This window comes from Lissotriton vulgaris, chromosome 7 (genome assembly GCF_964263255.1).
Source record: "Lissotriton vulgaris chromosome 7, aLisVul1.2, whole genome shotgun sequence".
NCBI classification, from domain to species: domain Eukaryota; kingdom Metazoa; phylum Chordata; class Amphibia; order Caudata; family Salamandridae; genus Lissotriton; species Lissotriton vulgaris.
Window position 1 is genome coordinate 601,646,873 of NC_141695.1, and position 25,153 is coordinate 601,672,025.

Below are 25,153 nucleotides of genomic sequence, written 5' to 3' on the forward strand. Positions count from 1 at the left end.
CACTTCCTAATGATATCCTGCACGTTGATCTTTTGTTAGCTGAGCCATTTTCTTGGTACTCCTGGTCATTATTGCTTCTCTCATTAGTGGACAGTCACCATTCCTTCTTCCAAGGGACAGTATCTCGAGTGTATTTGTCTCTTGCCCAGCCTTTGGGGATACAGCAACTTGGGATTTCCTGGTCAAACAAATTCTCTGGACTGTGAAGGTCCTTCTTAAATCAACTCAAATATTTAAAAAACAACCATTGAATCAAAATTGTGTATGCACTCTCTTGAAACCTGTTTATAAGGATGTTTACCCCCATGAAATGAGCAAGACAATTGATACTCATTTATAGTTTTCTGTAAGCACCAACAGCCATCCATATAATTTCAAGGCGATAGGTTTGAAAGTCAATTTGAAAGGAGATTCTGGGGGTGCTCCTAAAGACAACTTTTAATGATTTACTAGTTTGGTCTCGCGTATGCAGCGCATGCGCTGTCTCTTTGAGACATGCTATTATCTACTCTGTGGTGTAAGTGTAAGCCCATTGCTTTTAATTGGTTCTTTGTTGTGCCTCTCATAAATGTGTGATTTTTTACTGGTCACTTTGTTGTATTTGTCCGTCCTTTTGTTGCTTGGTTTCCTCCCTTGGGGACTGCCCCTGCTACTTGTACGCTTACTCTGGTCTTAATGTATGTGTTTGTCGATGCACTATTTTTTTAGCTCGGTTTGGCTCGTTTTCAGGTTCAGAATAGCAACAGAGACTCTCCTTTCAAAATGAAACTCAAGTTTGACATCCAGCCACTACTGCGCTTCCTCATCCCTGTAGCACTCCAGGCTTGTTTAACAGAAGTCCAGCTGTTTCAAACCATCCCCGTTTTTTCCTGGAGTTTAGTTATACATTGTTCTGCTTTTTGCAGCTCGTCAAATGTAAGTACGTTACTCTTGGTTTCTGTGGAGCCTTGAGGCATTTCAGCTCCTGTCCCTTTCCGAATCTCTCCCGAATCTCTCCCGACATGTTACTTGCTTGGTGCGAGTCCTCCGTGCAGGAATGTACAGTCGCTCACATGCTTACAAAAAAACATAAAACAGACATGTTTGCTCACTTTGATGTCCTCCTTCGAGCCCCAAAACACCCGTATTCTACCTGATAGGATGTGACCTGTAAAGTTACTTGTTTCACAGAGACTGCTTCCCTGAAGCTGTGTGCAGAAGCGTTTCTGGCACAGCACTGGCTACTGCTCGTTTTAATCCAATTACAAGAACATGCTTATCTTGTGTGTTTTTTTTTATTTGGGGATGTCCTACAACAAGGCTCTTAATTTGTTACACTGTGCATCTTCTGGACCACGCTTTTGCTTTCAGACACTGCCAGTGTTAACACGTGGGCACTAGTATGAGAAGTGGGTTAGACCCCAGGAGACTCTGAAAGTAGTCGCTCATTTTTGATACAAAGTAAATTAGCTCACCTGCCTCGCCTGTTGGTTTTATGACACTTTGGTGCAGTTTCATTTTTAATCACACTCCGTTGCTGCATCATTTGTTTTACACAAAGCCTCCTCTAAAAGGCTGAATCACGCTTTCACTTTCAAGTATAAGCTTGGCCATGTTTGGTATAGGCCAACCCCTTCATGTCCAATAAAATGAAGGGATAGATCGTCACATTGAACTGCTGCATCAGCCACCAGTACTTCTATAACAGAGGGGGCTGCACATGAGTCAGATTATTGTTGTACTGATTTTTTAAAATGTATTTGTTTGGGCAATAAAGGCTGTTTGAGTTGTTAACATTTTATTAAGCAGATAGGATTGTCGCCGGTGGTCTCAGGTGTTCGTCTTAGCAAAAAAAAAAACAACAACAGAACTTGTTATTGGTATGGTTGTTGGTTGCTCCAACATATTAATTTCACTTTTCGGGAAGTCACGTGGTTTGGCTGAGGCACTATGCAGCAATTGGCTTAAATGCTCGCACGGAGTGAACCAACTAACACTCCTGACAGACTGGGCATGACAAAGTGTGCAGTTTTGTAAATGTAAACTTGAGACATTAGTTACTTATTTTTCACAACTTTCAACATTGTATTGAGGGAGAATGTAAAAATTGAGAAGGCTTGGTCATTTGGTGCTAATTGTCATACTGCCCTTTCACTAAGATTCCTGTTGAACCACAGGCCAGCGGTGTGTACCTAAATAAAACATCATGAATCTCTATATTTATCTTAATACTGTCCGGGAAAACCGTCACTACATTTCAGAAACAGCAGACTTGAATAGTTATGGTGTTCAACAGGTCAACCACTCTATGGCAGTAGTCATGGAACTTATGAACCTTTTGACCTAGTAGCAAACAATTTTTACATGAAATATCCAAATTAGAGAGCAAGTGGTAGATGATGACGTGAGTGTGATGAATCCATAATTAAGGGCAGAACCCTGCAGCCCCCAAATCACATAACTCCAGTGGCCCTGCTTAAGGTACATAACATGTACATATCTGCAGCAGTTAGAGAGAGATTTACAGACTAGGAGATTTATTGCCTCCCTAGTGAAATTAGTTTAAGGCAGTTACTCCCATTTGAACATGGAGGATCAACGGTGACATTTGCAGCTTGAAAGAGAAATAATTCAGTGTGACTTACCAGTGTCTTACTTAAGAAGCCAACGCTGCCCCCTTCTGCCATTAACAATAATAAAGGTGAGTTCCTTGGGATTTGGATGCCTGATTTCTCCATGGCTCTGAGTGAGGAGACTGTAGTTGAGATTCAGCTTTTGGTGTGGAACTACTGACAACTCTAGCAGGGTGGTGAACCAGGGTTGACGTGCCCATGTGGGAGGTATGAGAATCGGTGTGAGGGATGTTTGCCTGAGCTTCCCAATTACCAGCGAAATGAGTGGGAGAGGCGGAAAAAGCGCAGGCAAGTATCCCTGACCAGTTCATCCATAGGGCATTGCCTTTGGAGAGCTAGTGTCGGAACCTGGAGGCAAAGCTTGGGCATTTTTCGTTTTGAGCTGTGGCAAACAGGTCTATGTGAGGAAATTCCCATTCCTGAAAGTAGGGAAGAAGAATTTGGGAAAGAAGTTCCCACTCGTGGATTTGCTGTCTCTGTCTGCTGAGAAGGTCTGCAATTTGATTGTTTACTTCTGGAAGGTGTTCTGTAATAGATACCTTTTGTGATGTATGGCCAATTTCCAAATGGCTTTTGCTAGGCGTGACAGTTGGAGAGAGTGCCCCCCCCCTGTTTTTGTATGTAGTACATAGCTGTCATGTTGTCTGTGCGGACTAAGACAGTTTTGCCTACAAGATGAGTTTGAGAGGCTTTGAGTGCTAGAAACACTGATAGTAGCTCTAGGTGATTGATATATAGGTTCCTTCGAAGAAAAACAACTTGCAAACATCCGGACCCAACACTAGATGGCAGGACTGTGAAAAGCTTGTGAGTCACGTGAGAGGGAGGAGCAGCAGAGCAGCGGAGCGGAGCGGAGCAGAGTGAGGCGAAGCGAAGGCTGAAGGCGGGCAGAATCTGCTGAAAACTGCCGGCTTATCGGAGAACGCCCAGGTCTTTCCCCGCAATCTGCAGATCCGCAAGTCTGCAAGTCCGCACCCCAGCAGGGGAGAAGAGGCCGTCCCTTCGCCGCGGCTCCGTCTGTTTGTTCATCTGGACGAGGTGAGCGAGGTTGTGCTCGAGGCGAGGGGGGGGGGGGCAGAGACACAAGACGCGAGCGCGGCTGCCTATAGAGGCGGCTGCGAAGTAAGAGCCTGGGGGGTTGACTGGAAGGCGGCTTGACTAGGTCCGGCTTGTCCGTGGTCCTCCCCGTGAGCTCCGCTCGCCTCCAATCTCATCTTTTTTCGTGAGCCCTCTGCCCCCTGCCAACACCTGCCAATAGTTAGCAACTAGTAGCCAGCCGCCAAAGAAGTCATGGAAGCCTTTGGGACCAAGTTTCCCAGTCAGCAAATGTCTGATGGTCTGACCGGAAAATTATCCTGTCTCGGTGGCACTGCTGCAAACTTGTTTAGCTGGCAAAACTTTTTCTATCTTCCTCAAGCCATTTCAGTGGCTCGCAGGAGTAACAAAAGCCACGGAAAACCACAGAAAATTGCAGCGTCAGGCAAAACTGGACAAAACTCATCACTGGGCGAAACTGGAGGAAACTCATCGCCGAGTCACTGAGTCACTGAGTCACTGAGTCACGAGTCACGTGAAAGCAGCGCAGCCACTCCAAGACTCAGGATTGAGGACGCAGAAGCCAGGAGCTAGGAGCTAAGACCTAGAGGGGTTACTACAAACCCAATAGATCGATAAACCAACAAGTTCTAAGCTATTAAAAGTTCATTAAAAAAGAAAAACACCTTCATCACCTCTCTGCACATTATATATTAATGAAATACTAATAACTAAAAAAAATAAGGACCGGCTTAAGCAAGAACTCCTGCAGTAGACCCTACTAGGAGGGTTTCGTCAAAGTGGGAAAGCACTGTGTGCCTCGTTCCCAAAAATGCCAACGATTCGATCAAACAAGAAAAAAAAAAGAAGCAGAGCAATGAGATCAGGCAGAGTTAGGCAACTACCACTCAAATCAAAATCCAACTCCAAGCCTAAGTCTCGGAAAAGGAAACTGGAGCCAGTATCGCCATTACATCCAATCAACTCTCATGAAACCAATCCAAAAGCCCTTAATAAAAACAAAGAAGGCCCAACTATGGAAACTATGGAAACTTCGATGTCAGCAATAACTCAAAATCTGACCTTGACTCAAACCCCAAATAAAAACGGCCATGTCAAGGACTCCGCTGCATCACCTTGTCTAATTACAGCTCTTCAGCAACCACAGAGATCTCCAACTCTGCCAAAGTCACTACAGTCGTTCACACAAACCTTACCACCCCCAGTATTAAAGTCGTCACCAAAGGACTTAAACAGCCTCATAACCATTGAAGGGATACCAGCGAAGAAAAAGATATGTTCTTATCAACCGAAGATAAATACGAAGTTTTCTTTTTTAAAAGACCCTGGGACAGATATTTTTTCTAAGACAGGGAACATCAAAGGTCTCCACACACCGCTTCTACCAAGTGAACCTGATTGCAGTCGCACTAATAGCAACCTAGCAGATTCACCCCGGTTGGCCGGGGCCCTCAACTTATCCAGCATTGAGGCAGCTGCTGCAGCATCTACATTAACATCGCCTGAAACAAGAAGAGTGGCAGCACTCAACCACTTAGTAGGCCAAGAAGCTACCAATGACAACATTTCAGAAATGGTGTGTATTAGCAAAGCTACCACCAAAGACTGGAGCCCATCAACGATAGCTGAGCTCGTAGAGACAGTAACCCACCTACACTCAGCCAGCCAGGCTGAGACTCATTCTAGAACATCTAGCTTACCGCATTTTGAAAATCAAGACTTGTTAGTGAAAATTAAGGTTCAGATTCACAACGAGGAGGAAAGAGAAGATCTACTTTCTCCTCAACTACTTAGTAGTTCGCCAAATTTAATGAAGGCAACCCGAGACATACAGACAGAACCACCAACAGTAACTGAAGAGCAGGAAAGTAGAACGCAACTCCTTCAATCGCCTAATATTCCTTCGAAGCAAACTAAGATACCTCAAACAAACTCCAACAGCACCTGGGAACAACCAGCGTTAAATAACAGGCCAGTAGTGCAAACGTCACCCCAACGCCACATTTTACTACCGTATAACGATTCCCAATCCATAAACAACTCCATAAACAATGACATGTCTTCCATAGCAGCACAGGAATGGGAAGAACTAGTTGCTACTTATAATCTTAAACCACCCGAAGGCAATTCACTCGTTGACGCATCTCCGAGAATGGATAGGAGCAACAATATTGGAAAACCAGTCCCTGAATCCATATGGGTAACAATTTTAAATACTCTGCAACACTCGGCCGCAGACTCAGAATTGCAATATCATAAAATGGATTTGTAGCTTTCTGTCCTACAGACAATGGCCTATTCTATTTCAGGAATTGACAGGAAAATCTCAAAACTAAACGGTCTCATAAGGAGGGGCCAAGATGCCGTCTCCGTGGCTCAAATTACTCCACCACAATCACTACCCTGTGATCCGATCTTAGACAAATCATCTTTACCATCTATGTTAGGGAACCTGATAAGTGACCAAAAATCAACAGTTTCACAAATCTCGATCCCACAAACTTCAGATTTAACTCCTGAACACTCAGCAGTAAAAATAGCCCCAGTGACCCAGCAGCCGGCTGAACAGAGCTTAGTTATCACCTTACCCTGAGTTCAAATTTCATTGTCTGGATCATTGGAAACTGAGCCTACGACCATTACTCCGACTACAGTTGAATTAACTTTAGCAAACATCCAGGCCCCGAAAAGGACCCGTAGAAAGAAAAAAAGGAAAGGAAGAAACCGGATGTTAACTGATGCAAGACATAACATAGAAGCACAATCAAACTCTTCTTTTTCAGCAGTGAACCGTGGTCGGAAACCCAAAGACAATGAACAATCAGCACTCATACACAAGTTCCCAAATAGTTCTCCTTCATCGTCTCCAGTACCTTGCACAAAACTAACAACAAGTACCACTCAAAAACATGTAATGAGAGAACCTAAACAGAAACTTCTTCAATTTAAATTAATTCAATCAGCACACAACACTCACAATGCTGACTTAACACCATTTGAACATATTCCAACAACAGAAAGTGAGGATAATGCTACGGCCATCAACGCAGTCACCTCAGCAACCAAAACGAAATCGAATAGTAACACAAGGGAACTGAGGACAGACAACCATCAAAGTGAGCAACCAAATTATTCAGACATAGTACGCCTAACTCGTTCCCCTCAGTCCATTCAACATGACTATGTGGGATCACTAACCAATCCAACAATACCCCAGCATCTGAATAGTCCGAAATCAATCCTCTTTATTCCTGAATATACATCCCGAGGTAGGGATGACATACTGAACAGGGGGAATATACTAAGACTTTTGCACTCGGTTACAAGCCTAGTAAATAACAGTACCACTGACCTCATGCAAATAGAGTTTCAGCCAAATACCGAGTCGCATCGCCCAGATACAACAAAAGCAACCTGGAACTCCTTTGAGATAGCCAATAAAATCATGGAAGAAGAAGCAATGTTCCAACAAAGGGGGATAGAGTTGAGACTCGAAAAGCGACCTCGCTATCCGACACCTTTCTTACCTCTCATCAGGCCTTCAGCACAAAAAATGTACCAACTCAGTACTAAAGGGAGCTAGGAGTAATTCCCCAAGGATGTACTCCCAAGATACAAAAAGACTTCTCTACCTGGACAAAATCAAAGCCACAGTTGCCATCTTTCGCCAGACACCCTCCTTAATTGGAAGTCAATCCAACGTACAATCAACACAACGACTGGCGCAAATTGACAAAGAGGAAAAGAATTTGTTCATCCCCCAGATAAGACCAGGGAAATCAGAATTTGCTCCTGGAACATCAATGGCCTAGCCAGTAAAAGCAATGATCCGGAGTTCCTACAATATCTAAATACATTTGACCTTCTGCTGCTCCAAGAAACCTGAGAAGAAAAGGCATTTGAGCTGCAAGGGTTCACTTCTTCTTGTATCCCGGCAAACAAAAACTCCACCTTCGGACTAAGATCAGGAGGTCTGATGTTCTTTGCTTCAATAACAACAATAGGCGAAATTAAGGCAATAGATTCTCACATACCTCCCCCAAATGCTATACAGGCGGTAAAGATTTCACTTTGGCTACAGAAGCAGCCCCAAGAAATAATAATAATAAATACATACATTCATCATAAACCGAAACAAAATGCAGCCAAGGAGTTGACGAAAGCCTTGGAAAAAATAATGGAAGAAAAGGACTCCGATTTAATCATCTTGGCGGGGGACTTTAACATGTTCCTCATCAGCAAAGACCTAGACAACGACCTCATTCAAGAATTGAATGAAGCGTGGGGCGTGCCAATACATGGCTCGACAAAAAATAACAAATCAACGAGGTACTCAAAAAACTTACTTCGATACCTGGAACAACTTAACCTTAGGGCCCTGAATGGGCGTTATGTCGAAGATGATCCACCAGTTGCTACCTTCCACTCCAATAAACAATCCTCCCACCTTGATTATATGTTCATATCATTAAACATGTTTTGCTGGATAACAATGTTTAGAATAGGGACGGGTGACCTCAGTGACCACCTGCCTGAAGTGGCTGTAATAAGAGTCAACTCGCAACTGGAAACCGAACCACACACAGGCCTTGACACTGAAGTTACTTCAAATCTAAGGCGGCTACGGTGTAACGGCGATAACATCGACTCCATAAGCTCTACAGCGAAAACTCTTTTCACTCAAATTGCAAGCACCTCAACTAACCTGTCGGAAGTCTGGCAAAACTTTATTCAAACCATCAGTGAGAAATTGATAAAAATTTCGCCAAATTACTTATGTCAAGGGAAGGGTATTTCAAGTAAAAATCAACTAACCCCATAAATGAAAACACAAAAAAGGTTAATAAACCAAACATTGAGACAGATGCGGAAGGATCAAACAAACCATAGCCTGCAAATTGTTATACAAAAAGCAAAAAAACAGCTAAAACTGATGAAATGGGAAAAACAGAAGCAAAGAAACGAAGACATATGGGCAAAACTTCTTTATGAAGGGAAGCAGAAAAATAGCTCTAAGTTCTGGCAAATGGTCAAAAGAATAAAGAATCCAGAACATCTAGGCCAAAACTCCCACATATCCGAGGAGGTATGGACAAAATACCTATTGAAGCATTTTAGTAATGAGGATACTACAGAGGACGCGGTTACAAATAAACCCTGCACAAAAGTCACGAGGTCTAAAACAGAAGAAAAAGATAACTGGTATACGGCCACAAGGACCCAAGAAATGCGTGAGCATGGGGCTATTACCCCATCTAAATTCGACAAATCCGTGTCGGAAGCAAGCTCCTCGAAGTCTCTCGAGTCCAGCGAAAGACAACTGTGCCAGCGGACATTAAACGGCAAATAACAAGGGGGAGGCCCACTGGCGCCCCGGGGCCTAAAGGCATTCCACCTATGCTGAACAAATCGGATGCAGAGTTTTGGAGCGTATCATTAACACCAATATTTAATAGTCTAAGGTATACCCAGACTCTTCCTGAGTCCTGGCATTGGTCAGTCATCAGCCCAATTTTTAAACATGGTAGCAAGAAGCACCCAAACAACTATCGGCGTATTGCCCTCCTAGATGTGGAGGCCAAATATTTCGCAGGTACCATCTTGGAAGAGTTAACGTCGTGAGCATCCAAAAACTCCATCATCCCGATCAACCAAACAGGTTTCTGCAGAGGCCAAGGGACCACAACCAACATCATGGCACTGTCCTTGTTGATGGGAGCAGCAAAAGAGATTAAATCACCTTTATATCTCTCGTTTATTGACTATACTGCTGCATTTGATCATGTGGACCGCAATAAACTCTGGCAGAATCTGGACAACTGAGGAATACCGAAACACCTCCTGGATGTGGTAATACTACTCCACTCAAACACCTGGATTAAAATCAAACTTGGAGCAGGCACACATCTCTCGAAGCCCATTAGGACAGCAAAAGGGTTAAAACAGGGGTGTGTATTAGCACCTATCTTATTCAACCTTTTTCTAGCCGATCTACCTGGGGAACTTGACAAATGCCCTAATCATGCGCCCAAATTAGGGACAATCACCCTCTCCAACCTGCTATATGTGGACGACTTGGTGCTGATAAGTCGGACGCCAACTGGCCTTCAGCATCTCTTGAATGTAGCAAATACCTTTTCAGTGAAAAATGCTTTCCAAATAAACTTCAATAAGTCAAAGGTCATGGATGTGAATTATAGGAAAAAAAGGAGTTTGTTGGCACCTGAACGAAGAAAAGCTGGACCTGGTAACCACTTACAAGTACCTGGGAGTAATTTTGGATTAAAAAAATACACCTAAAGCACAACTCGACTCTTTACGAGGGAAGGCGACTATGACCTACTTGGCTATAAAATCACTAAAGGCCAAACTTCCCGATCTCACACTTAAACCTCTCCTTCAAATCTTGCGTGCAAAATTGCAGCCGACCCTCACATACGGGAGTGAATCGCTTCATGGGAAGGATGCCGCATTACTGGACATAGTCATAGCCAATTCATACAGGGCTATTTTAAACCTCCCAAAATACGTCTCTCCTGCTCAGATCCGGCTAGAATTCGGCATCCTTAAACAAACAATAGAAAGGCGGTGTGCTTATGTAGCCAGCTGGCATAAGATTTGCACTGCAGAGACTGGCTCCTTAAGTTCCAACGTATGGGAGGAGCTACTTCGGCACCATAAATCTTTGGCCAGAGATTACTTACTTGAATCACTTCAAGCTTTAGGTTTGACCGACGTCTGGGAAGCCTCAATAGACCTCTTGTCCTTCAAAAAAGTCGCACAAAAATCAGCACGCATCATCTCAGCTATTGAAGACAAGAAGGAACTAGCAAACAGCACATGACTAGATAACGCTGGGTGATTATGAAAGAATACAACCACAAGTATACCTCAATATTGGTATGAAAATAAAAATCAAAGAAAAGTTTCTAAAATTACGCCTCCGAGTAATCCCTATACTCCCACACCTGCCACCCTGGGAGAGAAAAAACTTCTCACAGCAGTGTCGCCTGTGTAAAATCGGCAAGGAGGACATTAACCATGCGATTTGCATTTGCCCCAAGCTAAAGGACTTGAGGTATAACTTATTACAACCATCCTTTAAACTACTTGGCGTTCGGACTTGCAGGCAGGCTGTTAAACTGTGCTTCAACCCCAACAACACCAAACTGAACCTCCAGGTTGTAAAGTTCTTTGACTTAACAGGAAAAAGACTTAAGAGCGTGTGATGAACACTGTATGGTTTTAAGGATAACCATAAACTGATCTTAACCAATATTTTAATCTGATAAGACCAAGTATAAATGAAATTTTTTTTTACATGTATTTACTGATGTTATTTATAATTTTGTAAAGATTTTAATTAATCATGTACAAATAAACGATTACCTTTCCTTACCTTACCTTGTGAATCTACAGCTCTACATGCCAAGACAGATGCTTACTGGTTAAGTAACATTTTACTTCTGTGATCAGAAGCAACAAACATGTCTACCTCCTGTTTCTGTTTTTGTTGGACTGTTTATCTCTTGTTTTGAGTTCCTGGGCCTATTCGGTCACTGCTATCTAAAAGGTTCAACTCTAGGGTACAAAGACTCCCTGTTCCAGCAGCCGTAATGTCTGCTGCTTCATACGGTTCTTAGTGATAATTTTGCTGGTCATTCCTTCACCACTGATCGACAGCAGAGAAAGCCAGCGCAGGCTATGTCGTGAAGTATGCAGGATTAAAAAAAAAATGTATTAACAGTGTTTTCGTCTCAAAAGCGAATCAAGGCCACCTTTAAAAAAATAAATTAAAGACAAGATATATATATATATATATATATATATATATGTATATATATATATATATATATGTATATGTATGTATGTAAGTGTATGTATGTATGTATGTATGTGTATATATATATATATATATATATATATATATATATATATATATATATATATATATATATATATATATATATATATGTATATGTATATATATATATATATATTCACACAATGTTTGCTCCCGGAGAAGGAAACTCTGGTCACACCTGAAGACTCATTTTTCGCCTCTTTTATTGTGGAGAAACAAACGGTGGCATTGTCCCAACATGTTTCGTTCCGCCTGGAACTTTATCAAGGTAAGCCTAGCTCTGGAATCCGTAGCGCTTCCCCCCACAGCTCGATGTAGTAGACATTCATTTTGTTTGCCTCCAGTGGCATTCTTTTGAGGAATCACTTCCGTTTTCAAAATGAATTGTGGGATTTGTAGTTGCGCATGGATTCTCGGCGGTTTAATTGGCAGCCCGATTTATTTTCAAGTCTTTTCTTGTTTACTATGAGTGTCCCACTCGGTGTTCTTCTGCCTTTGTTAAATTCGGACACTCCATCGGGTTTTTCAATCAAAGGCGCCGTCTAATAATAACCCTCCAGTGGGTAGAGCATGAGGATGTTTGGCATTTCGGCGCTTGTTTTTCCGTGTTGATGGATGTTAGAGCGATGAGCCTTCACGGGTCAGCTCTCTTTTGAAGCCGATTCCAGAACCAATACCACAGGTACAGTCCCGGGCGGCGCCAACCTCCCTTTTCGTTTTACCGAGTCTGCAAGATGGTTCCTGGCGGGAGATTCTCGGCGCTCTTGTGGTGGTGTAGACCTTCGGCAGAACCACGCCGATATATATTCACACAATGTTTGCTCCCGGAGAAGGAAACTCTGGTCACACCTGAAGACTCATTTTTCGCCTCTTTTATTGTGGAGAAACAAACGGTGGCATTGTCCCAACATGTTTCGTTCCGCCTGGAACTTTATCAAGGTAAGCCTAGCTCTGGAATCCGTAGCGCTTCCCCCCACAGCTCGATGTAGTAGACATTCATTTTGTTTGCCTCCAGTGGCATTCTTTTGAGGAATCACTTCCGTTTTCAAAATGAATTGTGGGATTTGTAGTTGCGCATGGATTCTCGGCGGTTTAATTGGCAGCCCGATTTATTTTCAAGTCTTTTCTTGTTTACTATGAGTGTCCCACTCGGTGTTCTTCTGCCTTTGTTTAATTCTGACACTCCATCGGGTTTTTCAATCAAAGGCGCCGTCTAATAATAACCCTCCAGTGGGTAGAGCATGAGGATGTTTGGCATTTCGGCGCTTGTTTTTCCGTGTTGATGGATGTTAGAGCGATGAGCCTTCACGGGTCAGCTCTCTTTTGAAGCCGATTCCAGAACCAATACCACGGGTACAGTCTTGGGCGGCGCCAACCTCCCTTTTCGTTTTACCGAGTCTGCAAGATGGTTCTTGGCGGGAGATTCTCGGCGCTCTTGTGGTGGTGTAGACCTTCGGCAGAACCACGCCGATATATATTCACACAATGTTTGCTCCCGGAGAAGGAAACTCTGGTCACACCTGAAGACTCATTTTTCGCCTCTTTTATTGTGGAGAAACAAACGGTGGCATTGTCCCAACATGTTTCGTTCCGCCTGGAACTTTATCAAGGTAAGCCTAGCTCTGGAATCCGTAGCGCTTCCCCCCACAGCTTGATGTAGTAGACATTCATTTTGTTTGCCTCCAGTGGCATTCTTTTGAGGAATCACTTCCGTTTTCAAAATGAATTGTGGGATTTGTAGTTGCGCATGGATTCCCGGCGGTTTAATTGGCAGCCCGATTTATTTTCAAGTTTTTTCTTGTTTACTATGAGTGTCCCACTCAGTGTTCTTCTGCCTTTGTTAAATTCTGACACTCCATCGGGCTCTTTCAATCAAAGGCGCCGTCTAATAATAACCCTCCAGTGGGTAGAGCATGAGGATGTTTGGCATTTTGGCGCTTGTTTTATATATATAATGTGTGTGTATATATATATATATATATGTGTGAAAGCTCCACAATCTTTTCCATTCCACGAAAAGAATAAGCAGCACTCTCGGGATTTCAGCAAAAGCGAGTTTTTATTCTCAAGACAGACACGTTTCGGGAAAGCTCCCTTCCTCGGTGTCAAACATTTACGCTCTGCGCGGCGCCATTTTTAACCAAACAGCCGAACATAGGTGGTAAACGCAAACGAGGGATACCTGCGCATGACACACAATAGTGAGCGCCATTTGTAAATGGAATATTTACAAAGAAATTAGCATTTTCAGACAACAGTACAATTCATTAGTTATCTGTAAATTAAACATATGCACAATTCTACGATATCATCATCATGAACGATGATGATATCGTAGAATTGTGCATATGTTTAATTTACAGATAACTAATGAATATATATATATATATAGATCGATAATATGCATATACATATGCAGCCTTAAAAACACCCTATTAGGCTCAAAAAACGCCATTATTGCATGTAAAACTTTTACATTTGACCAAATAAAGACATATAAATCACCATATATGATATATGTAAAGAAGAAAACTGCCCTGAGTTTCTTGAAACACACAACCTTTATTTTCAAAGGTAAAAACAGGTAGGATCATAGAGGCAGGTTTAGCCTAGACAGGCTGCATGGAAAACCATTGGAAAATTGGTGCCGTGCCTTTAAGACCTCCAGGAACCCCCAGGCTCCCATCATGCACCACAGGTGACAGTTAAGTCAGTTCTTTTTTCAGGCTCCTTCTGTGAGGATCCTGGAGCATTGAGCTCGCCAGTTTGTGATATTTTATCACTTTTTTCTGGTAGAAACTTAATTTTTTTGACTTCACTCGACGTCTTTAGTCTCTATCTGACTAATTGCACAATTTTTTCTGACTTTTGCCTATTTTTTCCAGGCAAGATGCCGGCCTTATTTAATAAGTGCCTGGCCTATGGTAAAAAGATGGCCAAGTCAGACCCTCATTCGATCTGTATTGCTTGTTTGCCTTCATCCCACAAGCCAGACCAATGCTACCACTGCAGCAAGTTTTCCAAGAGAACCCTTAGAGAGAGGGAGAAGGTCAAGCTGCATTCCCTTCAGGAGAGAGGAGAAACAGTGAGTGGGCGAGAAGAGCATCATTCCAGAAAGCTCTCTTCTCATCCTAAAGAGCGCAAGGAAAGAGGTGAAAAAAGAAGGCATCTGTCTCCTTCTCCGTCGAGGGACATATCTTCATCCAAGGTACCTCTGTGCTCATAGTCGGCGTTGAAATTGCCGTCGAGACATCCGTCGACGTCGAAACATCCCTCGCCGGCGAAGCATCCTTCGTCGTCGAGACATCCCTCGCCGTCGAGACATGGTGAGAAGAGACAGAGGATGAGGTCTCCATCTACGCGTAGGCGGTCCAAGTCTTGCTCGCCTACGACTTCAAGAGGTCGGGACTCGCCGTCGTCCCATCGACGTCGAAGTTCGCCGCCGAGAGGCTCGGGACCGACGTCGAGATCGCCGTCAACGGCGAGAGGTCCACTGGCATCGACGTTGACCCGAACATCAAGGGCTTCAACGGCAAAGAGAACCAGCCATTCGACGTCGAGGCACATGCCGTCGACGTCGTCGTCGAAGAGATCGCCGTCGAGGAGATCGACATCGAGGAGATCTAAATCAGCGTATCCTCCAGCGAAGAGACCTAGGGCAGCGTTGAAGGACCGTTCGACTTGGGACGCCCCGGTGGTGACTTCAGGGAGTGCTTCTTCCTCCTCAGGGCTGCAGATCGTGCAAGTATCTCCAGAGCCCTCACCAGCACCGTCTCCAGCCCGACCAACCAATATCTCGCCAAGATGGCTAGGAGATATTAGAAAGTGGAAGATCCGCAGAAATAACCTACCATGGTCTTCTTCAAGATCAAGGTCACCTTTGATACAGTTGGTGCATTCTTCGGGGAGACCCCAGCATATCACGCCGAGAAGGTCCCCATGGGTGAGGAGACGATCATCACACTCTCCCAGGAGTAGAACATCACGCCACCGATCTTCTAGAAGGCAAAGCTATAGATCTTCCACAGGGTCGTCAGATTCCAAAGCAGTCTATTCTCCGACCCTTTCCTCATCTCCTCCAAGCAGAATATCACCCATCGATGACGTTCTAACCTTTAATGAGGTTCTCAGCCATGGGGCTGCTATACTCCACATTGAACCGCCGGTCTCTACCACCAAGACATCGGTGATATTTGAAACCCTGCTTCCTCTACTGCCTGGATTGCTGGAGCCTGCGTTACACGAGTTTCTTACTCCCGCAGCGGTGGGGGCTGTACCATCTCGGATCTCAAAGAAATATAAGGCTCCTGATAATGATCCCTTTATTCTGAGGGCTGACCCTCCACCGGACTCTGTTATTGTGTCGGCGGCACGAAAGAATCAGACAGGGGCAGCATCATCATCTGTGCCCCCTTATAAAGACAGTAAGGCTATGGACTCTGTCGGGACCAGAATGTATACTACCTCGGCTTCCTACATGAAAGTAGACAGCGCCTTGGCCCTGTTGGGTTGATATGATCGCTCATTATGCGACTCCCTGTCACGCTTCACAGAGAAGCTCCCTAAAGAGGACAAACAAGATTTTCTTGAAATCTTGCATGAAGGTGGCCTAGTAGCCAATCAAGTGATCAGTGCTGCGGCGAATGCTTCGGATTTAGCTGCACATGGCTACTCGTATGGGATTTGTGCTCGACGCTCAGCTTGGCTGAGGCTCACAGGACTGAAACCTGAAGTACAGCATCGGATTCTTAACCTTCCTTTCAATGGGTCATCACTCTTTGGATCTCATGCCGATGATGAGATGTCTCGAATGAAAACCGAGCTTGATATGGTTAAAGCTGTGGGTCTCAAGAAGAGGAAGGACTTCAGGCGACGGTACCGTCCTTACGACCGATGACAAAACTAACAGAGGGTTCAAACCCCTCAATGGTCTTCGCAACAAAACCAAGGAAGGTCACAATTCTTCCATCGTCGTCCTGGTAGATGAAGAGGTGGCAATTTAAGAAAAGAGTGGACAAAAATCACACTAGACAGGTGGGTTCTGAATATTGTAAAGAATGGGTATACCATCAAATTCAAGTCCCCTCCACCTTCCATTCCTCCTCAAAAGACTGTCACCCATCATATAAATCTCTTGAGGGAAGAGGTGTCTGCTCTACACCTAAAGAACGCCATCGAGGAGGTCCTATGGCAACAACGTCGGCAAGGGACCTACTCCCGATATTTTCTGGTCCCGAAGAAAGGTCCAAACAAGGAGTTCAGGTCTATACTAGATCTGACTTCTCAACAAATTCATTCTCCGAGAAAAGTTCAGAATGCTGGCATTACCTCAAATAATACCGCTTCTGCATCAAGGGGACTGGATGTGTTCCATAGATCTTCAAGATGCTTATTTCCACATACCAATTTCTCCACAGCATCGGAAGTTCCGACGATTTCGCATCCAATCAAACCACTTCAAATTCACGGTCCTGCCGTTCGGGCTGAAGTCAGCTCCTCGCACTTTCTCAAAGTTCATGGCTTTCTTGAGGAAATAGCACATATTCGTCTATCCTTACCTAGACGACTGGCTTCTCAAGAGTGCGTCTCTCACTCTGCAACAACATATCATGCAATATATCCATCAGTTGCATCGGCTCGATCTGCATGTCAACTTCAAGAAGTTCATCCTCAATCCAACACAGAGGCTACACTATCTAGGCGCAACTCTGGACTCAGTCAACACAAGAGCGTATCCTTCGGAGGAGAGACTATCATCCATTCTCCTCAAGTGTCAGACTCTCTTGAAGACACCTCAGCCTACGGCCAAGCAGATTTCCTTCCTACTGGGGTCTATGGCCTCATGCTTTTTTCTCTTTCCAAATGCCAGGCTTCACATGAGACCTCCGCAGCAAGCTCTGGAGGATCAGTGGTACCAAATCTCCAATCGCTGGGAGGACAGGTTGTCAATACCTCTGTCAGTCCAACTCCATCAGATGGTGGATGCAACAGGATCATCTCATCAGGGGAGTCCCTTTTCAAGAGGACATGCCTCAACAGACTCTGGTGATGAATGCGTCTCTTCAAGGATGGGGCGCTCATATGGGATCGTTACAGATCCAAGGAATGTGGTCAGAGAAAGAGCAGCTATGCCACTTAAACATGCTGGAACTCAGAGCTGTACATCTAGCTCTCAAAGCATTCTTTCCGTCCATAACATCGACCTCTCTGCTTGTTCAGACTGACAACACAACAACGATGTACTACCAGAACAAGCAGGGCGGAACAAGATCCAGACCCCTGTCTCTGGAAGCACAGGCAATCTGGAAATGGCTTCTAGCACGAGAATATCTGCAGTTCACTTGCCGGGCGTCCTCAATGTTCAAGCGGACGACCTAAGCAGGCACTTCGCAAAAGCACAGATTGGGTGTTTTAAACAAGAAGGGGTACCAGACATCTTCCATAACTGGGGAACACCAGACATCAATCTTTTTGCGGACGCAGAAAACAAAAAATGCTGCGTCTTTGCCTCCAGGTACCCTCAATCAGGGTCCGACGGGAATGCTCTGTGGATAGACTGGTCAGAGACATTACTGTATGCCTTTCCACTGATTCCACTCATTCCCCTGGTGATCAGGAAGCTGTACGAGGCCAAGACAGACATGATCCTGGTTGCTCTAGATTGGCCCCGCCAGTGGTGGTATCTAGACCTTCTTCACCTATCCAGAGTACCACACAGGAGGCTGCCATGTCATTCGGATCTGCTGACCAGGGCGAGCGGCAAGGTGTTCCACCCCAACCTGCCATCCCTGATGTTAGCAGCATGGCTCCTGAGTCATTCCAATACGGACATTTAGGCCTCTCACAGGAATGCATGCAGATTTTAAAAGAGGCTAGGAGGGCTTCTACAAGAAAGTCTTATGCTTGTAAGTGGAAGCGTTTTCTCATGTGGTGTACTGCTGAAGGTCATGACCCTATTCGAGGTCAAGAACAGGTACTGTTGCCATACTTACTGTCTTTGGCCAAAACAATTTTACAGTATTCCTCCATAAAAGTTCACCTGGCAGCGATAACAGCATATAGAATGTCTTCTGCTCAGGCTTCTTTCTTTCAAATGCCAGTTGTTAAGGATTTCCTGGAGGGCCTCAAGAAAGTCTATAAGTCTATCCTCCTGTTAGGGCCCCTTCTCCTCCCTGGGAGCTGAATGTGGTCCTATCTAAACTAATGGGCCCCATTTGAGCCCATTTATAAGGCTTCCCTGCAACATCTGTCATGGAAGACTGCTTCTCTCGTGGCAATCACTTTTTCACGCAGGGTATGCGAGATACAGGCCTTATTCTCTATTGAGCCTTATCTCGTTTTTCATGCGAATAGAGTGGTGTTACGTACTCACTCGAGGTTCCTCCCTAAGGTGGTCTCGGATTTTCACATTACCCAGTCGGTCACTCTTCCCACTTTTTTTGCCAATCCGAACACTCCGGCTGAGAAAGCTCTGCACTCTTTAGATTTAAAAAGAGTTTTGAAATTCTACCTTGATAAAACAAAGAGTGTACGAAAGTCTGACCAGCTGTTTGTGAATTATGGTCCGTTGAACACAGGTTGTCCTGCCTCTGAAAGGTCCATTTCCAGATAGATAATGTCATGCATTTTGTTGTCTTATCAGATGGCACAAAAGCAGCTCCCGGGCAGGCTGAGAGCACATTCAACAAGAGGCAAAGCTGCTACAATAGCAATGCTTAGGAATGTACCTATTCATGAAATTTGTAAGGCAGCCACATGGCGTTCGGTTCATACCTTCCCACGTCATTACTGCGTTGATTCTGACACTCAGGCGGATGCTCAGTTTGGTCAAGCATCTCTGAGAAATTTGTTTGGGTAATGTCTGTTGGTAAACTGTTTTAATAAGCTGGTATTCACCCGCAGGGTATGGGGATAGGCTTGCTAATCTATTCAGTGCTTATGACTATTGATGAGTATCCCCTGGAAGAGAAGGATAAGTTACTTACCTGTAACCCTAGTTCTCTTCCATGGGTATACTCATCAAAGTCATAAGCAACCCTCCCTCCTCCCCGGATGAATACCAGGCCTGTATATGTACCTGTTAACCCATGCTGTGATTACACTGTTATACGCCGTCCATAAGAACTGACCTAACTGTCACCTGTGGTGCATAATGGGAGCCTGGGGGTTCCTGGAGGTCTTAAAGTCACGGCGCCAATTTTCCAATGGTTTTCTATGCAGCCTGTGTAGGCTAAACCTGCCTGTTTTTACCTTTGAAAAAAAAGGTTGTGTGTTTCAAGAAGCTCAGGGCAGTTTTCTTCTTTACATATATCATATATGGTGATTTATTTGGTCCAATGTAAAAGTTTTACATGCAATAATGGCAGTTTTTGAGCCTAGTATGGTGTTTTTCAGGCTGCATATGTATATGCATATTATATATATATATATATATATATATGTGTGTACTTATATGTGTATATATGTTGATATATGCATATTATTGGCTATTGCTCCGGGATCCCGCACATGGGCTGGATTATTTAGTGCTTATGACTTTGATGAGTATACCCCTGGAAGAGAACTAGGATTACAAGTAAGTAACTTATCCATGTGGCATAATGCATTTCGGCTTCTTAACGCCTTCTTCAGATGTCGCTGACAAACTGAAGGTAAGTTCTGTCCAGCTTTTAAATGGTTCATCACCACTCCCCTGAAAAGGAATTGACGCCTCCCCCAACCATGTGATCATCCAACATGCTGTAGCTGTATAGCGAACTACAACTCCCAGAAACCTTCATACCTGGGCGGGTGGGACGCGGGGTAACAACAAGTTGAATCCTGATATAATTGAAGCGTTGCAGTATTGGACGCACTATATTCATTCTCGAAGACCTCTCGAGTCCCCACACTACGTTCCAACCTAATGAGCACAAGTCTCCTGGGTCGTAGGCTGATTTCAGTGAATCAGTGACCTCTGTGGAGTTATATTATATTATATATTATATTATATTATGTATATTATATTATTTATATATATTATTTCCTATTCTGCATCTTGAAGTTAACACAGACATTGGCAAAAGTGGAAAGCTATTCAGCATAATATAATGCGGTCTCAGCCAAGTTGTCAAATCTGAATAATGTTGCATTCTGGGCATTGTGATCTCGAACCAGGACCATGTGACCACTGGGACATTGTAAATTACTAAATCAACTCACCTGTGATCAAGGCGCTTGGCGCCGAAACGCGTAGGGATAAAAAGAGTTGTTTCAAGCTGCCACATGATCAGACCAAATAAAGCGTCAGTTTGCAAGGATACCGAAGCTGTGGGCTCTGTTTTGTTCTTGTTGGTACTATTATCAGGATTCTCCATTCCTGCCTCAGAGCCCGCCCTGCAGTGTTGGAGGCCCCCGGTAAAATGGGGCAACTCTAATATATATATATATATATATATATATATATATATATATATATATATATATATATATATATATATATATATATATATATATATATATATATATATATTTATAGTCAGAGAATCCAGACGAGCCCGTAGCTCAAGTCGAGGGATAACGCGTTTCGAACAACAAGTTGTTCTTGGTCACATGACCCGCGTTCGTCTCATACCACCTTTTAAGGGTGTAACCACACAAATTCATAGAAATAGAAAACATCTTTTCCTATATGCTCAATAATTCTTGATACACAAAAAAATTCTAATATCAGTTACTGTCACTGATATTCAGTGAAACAATCAATTCTGTCCATTGTGATTTTTTGTGTGAATACATTATTTCATAAGTGAAAATATAAAACTCCAGCTTATTATTTTAATACAATTCAAGTATTGCCAAATTCATTAATTGGTTCAAGATTATGGTTTAGTACCAATGCAAAAATATGGAATTAGCTATCAGAGCTCAAAAACAAATTACGGTATAGTACCATATATCCAGCTTGAACAAACCAATATATACACGTGTGTACATGAACATTAAGCCAATATTGGTACAGTAACAGGAAAAAATTATTAATTAGCTAATTGTGTAAACAAGTACAGCTGAAGGTTGATTAGGTTATCTCCTATTCCAAACCTAGAAAAGGAAAAGAAAAAGGAAAAAGTATTGGTTTACTATGAAAAAATAAGCATCAAGTTAGTCTATGATACCCATATTGATACTTCGAGGACCAAAGGACACGAGCATCCTTACAGAATATTTTCTATAGATAATCTAGCTGGTATAAGTAACAAAGGTGTGAGGGTGTGCGGGAAGGGGAAGTTTAAAAGTTAAATGTATATGGTGAGAATTCAGCTCTCCTACTAACAATTCCACTGTCTACTTAGGTTATACATTTTTAAAGGTGAGAATGTAACTCCTCATCCATATTTAAACCATCGGGAAAGCAGGTGCCTGCCAATAGAATCAACCGTGACTCTAATTTGCGTAGTGCTCCCAATCTGTCTCCACCTCTGATATTACTTTTAATCGTGGCAATCCCCATATAACTTGCTTTTGATACGTCATTCTGGTGGAATCGGCTAAAATGTCTCCCAGTGCTGTATGAGAAGTCCTGATTGGTAATCGCACGCCAATGTTCTAGAATGCGTCTTTTTACAGATGCTGTGGTTGACCCTATGTACCATAAGTTACAAGGGCAGCGAATAAGATATACTTCAAACTCCGTAGTGCACGTGATTAGGGTATTAATCTTCCATTTCATTTTCGTTTTAGGTAGGTAGATCTCGTTATAGTTCTGACTGTACTTGCACGCCTTGCAATTCCCACATTTCCTGAACCCTTTCATAGTTCTATATTTGCAGTCTTTCATCATTTGTGATTTCACTCACAAATGGAAAGATGAAGTACGGACCCAAAGTTCTTCGTGCCAGGTATTTTTTATTTTCAATCACCCTGCATCGCTGCCACGACGCGTTTCAGCCCCACCTGGGCCTTGATCATATATATATATATATATATATATATATATATATATATATATATATATATATATATATATATATATATATATATATATATATATATATATATATATATATATATATATATATATATATATATATATATATATATATATATATATATATTCAACGTCAGTCGCCTTGATCTCATATGCACTTCAGGTAGCATGTAAATTACAATATTTATTTCAGCAGATATTAACACACAGGCGTGTTTCAGCAAAAGCCTTTCTCAAAGTGTATATATATATATAACTCACAAAAACGACCCCTCCATCAAAGAGGCCAGAGGACACAGCGGGGAATTTCGGCGGGAGTTCTTTTATTGAAAGCTTTGAATGGCATTATGCTTTTCGGCTCGGATGAGCCTTCCTCAGATGCCGCATCCACTCCAACTCCCTCCCTTAATTGCTAAGGCCTTCCCAATAACGTGAGGTCAGCTGGCTCCGTTGCACTGATAGCAGCTGCAGTTGTAGTCTACAGCTCTCAGAGTCCAATGTTCGAAATATGCAGCATGCAGAGCCCCAGTGGTGTCCTTCATAGAAGCTGTAGTGCCTGGTAAGGGAGGGGGTTGAATGTTGTGGACTAACCCCGTTGATTCAAGTCCGGAACTCCCTCGAGTCCCCAACGTTCTGCCTCTATATGCTTAGTCAAGCCGGGCATTGAAAAGGTGATATAATAATCCCTCTTCTCCGTGGAGTCACGGACTGTTGCTCACAGCAGCCACTTGCTAGGCCAGATCCCGATGCGATCCTGCAGAGTCCGATATACACACACTAATCTATTGTGTATACATGTGTGTGTGTGTGTGTGTATGTATATGTATACGATGTGATCAAGCCTCCTTGAGAGGCGAAACGTGTCATGACAGATTGCTGGCACGATTTTGCACGAATAAAGCACTGAAGAAATAAGCACTTAAATGGTGGTTTCGCTCTTACGTTATTTGGTCCTCATCCGAAGCAGGGGGCATGACGAATGGCGTTTTCCTGCATATATATATATATATATATATATATACACACACACACACACACTTATATTTATATTTAAAACACTAAAATATACTGTCATAAAATATAAAATGAATAAAAAGCCCCTCCTTCCTATGACCAACATACTTTCAGTCATCAAAATATAAATAACCTCACTCCCCAACTTTCCTCATAAACATTTCAGTTAGTTTTGTTGCTTGCCCAGACAAGCCACTTAGGAGAAAAAAACTGTTCATCCGGCTCTGCTGACTGTTCTCTTTGGAGCAATTTACTAATTGTACTCAATTTTATAGTACTGTACACTGAGCAATCCAGCAAAAAATAGTCTGAAATCAGAGAGCCTGTATGCCATTTGTGGCGTTGTGCCACCATGCAGCAAAGGAGATTTTGACAAGTAGAATACTTCAATGCCATGAGTCATTTGCACATACATGCACTAGGCTGTTTGGCTTCTTGGTATTGCAGTACTTATCAGCTATGAGATTTCTGTGACCAGATTAGCACCCTAGGCGAGGAGTTGGTGCTCATGCACTGAATTAGTGATGTCAGTGCTGTTTTCTGTTCACCATCTTGTGATTTTCTCACTTGGTCTTAGCTGGCACATAGTGCATTTTTTAGGTGGCTTTAGAGTAAATGAGTGCACAATGTGTCTTTGCTTCTTTCATTCAGGTGGCAACGTTATTGAAACCAAAGGCCATATTGACTTGTGTGGGTTACAAACCATTTTTAGTTCTGACATAGGTCTGCCTTTCAAAAGCCTGCAGTGTCTAAAGGGCTGCACTTCTCATGTCTCATGTCTCTCCTACATACATTTTAATTTGCTTACCATTTCCTTTAATGTATTACTACTGTTCTTTGCTTTGTCCTCTCATCTTGTTTACTAATCTCTTTTCTTCTCTATTTTACAGATTCTCATCTGAGAATATCAATGAAGTTAAACCGGATCAAAAATCAAAGCCAACCACTCCAGCCACGGCTAGCCCTGCACGGGGTGGCCGGAATGGGGGCGATTGGTTGGGATTGAAAGATGAAATTCCAGAATTTACACTGAAAGAAGCCACTGCTTCACCTAAGGCTACCCCCTCCAGCCCTGTTATAAAACGTGCCGCGACAAGCCGTCCTCCATCTGGTGCCAAAGTAGTGGAGGATAAAATAAACAGGTCAAGTATGTTAGAGTCAGATCCTACTCCAGCAGAGGAGGACAACTGGCTTAGCACTGCCTTGTCCAGAAAAAAGGCTTTGAAGCAGGAGAAACTGGAAGACAAGGGGTCTGACACAGTGGCCCAAAGGGGACAGGAAGAAAGAAAAGAGAGCCATCCTCGAGTGAGGTGAGTACTTGAGATAACAGATCGCCTTGCAGGCAAAGACTAAGGTGCTTTGGCCAGACTGTGTGCCGGTGTGCCTGATAGTATTAGATTAATGGGCTGCTGCATGTCAGGACTGAAACCTTTAGTCTTAACAGTGTAGAGGTCACACAGAGCCCTCGTAGATTGAGCATCTCCACATTAGTCTGCCTCAGTAGACTGAATAAATGAATGATTCTTTATTTGTCTGATTAATAAAAACCAATACAAAAGAACTACCAATATAAAACAAAAATTAAAATAGATTAATATACAGTATTCCTCAGTGGACTTAAGGCAATCTACAGGCAACTCT

The 25,153-nt window shown here is 43.1% G+C and overlaps 1 protein-coding gene across 1 annotated transcript in view; it reads left to right on the forward strand.

The window, feature by feature from the left end:
* The window catches only part of FBF1 (Fas binding factor 1), a 615,519-nt gene that overhangs the window by 224,950 nt on the left and 365,416 nt on the right, over positions 1-25,153 (forward strand). The window contains exon 14 of the mRNA XM_086930722.1: positions 24,403-24,822. Within this exon, the coding sequence (XP_086786848.1) occupies positions 24,403-24,822 (420 nt within the window). The remainder of the gene's footprint in view (positions 1-24,402; positions 24,823-25,153) is intronic.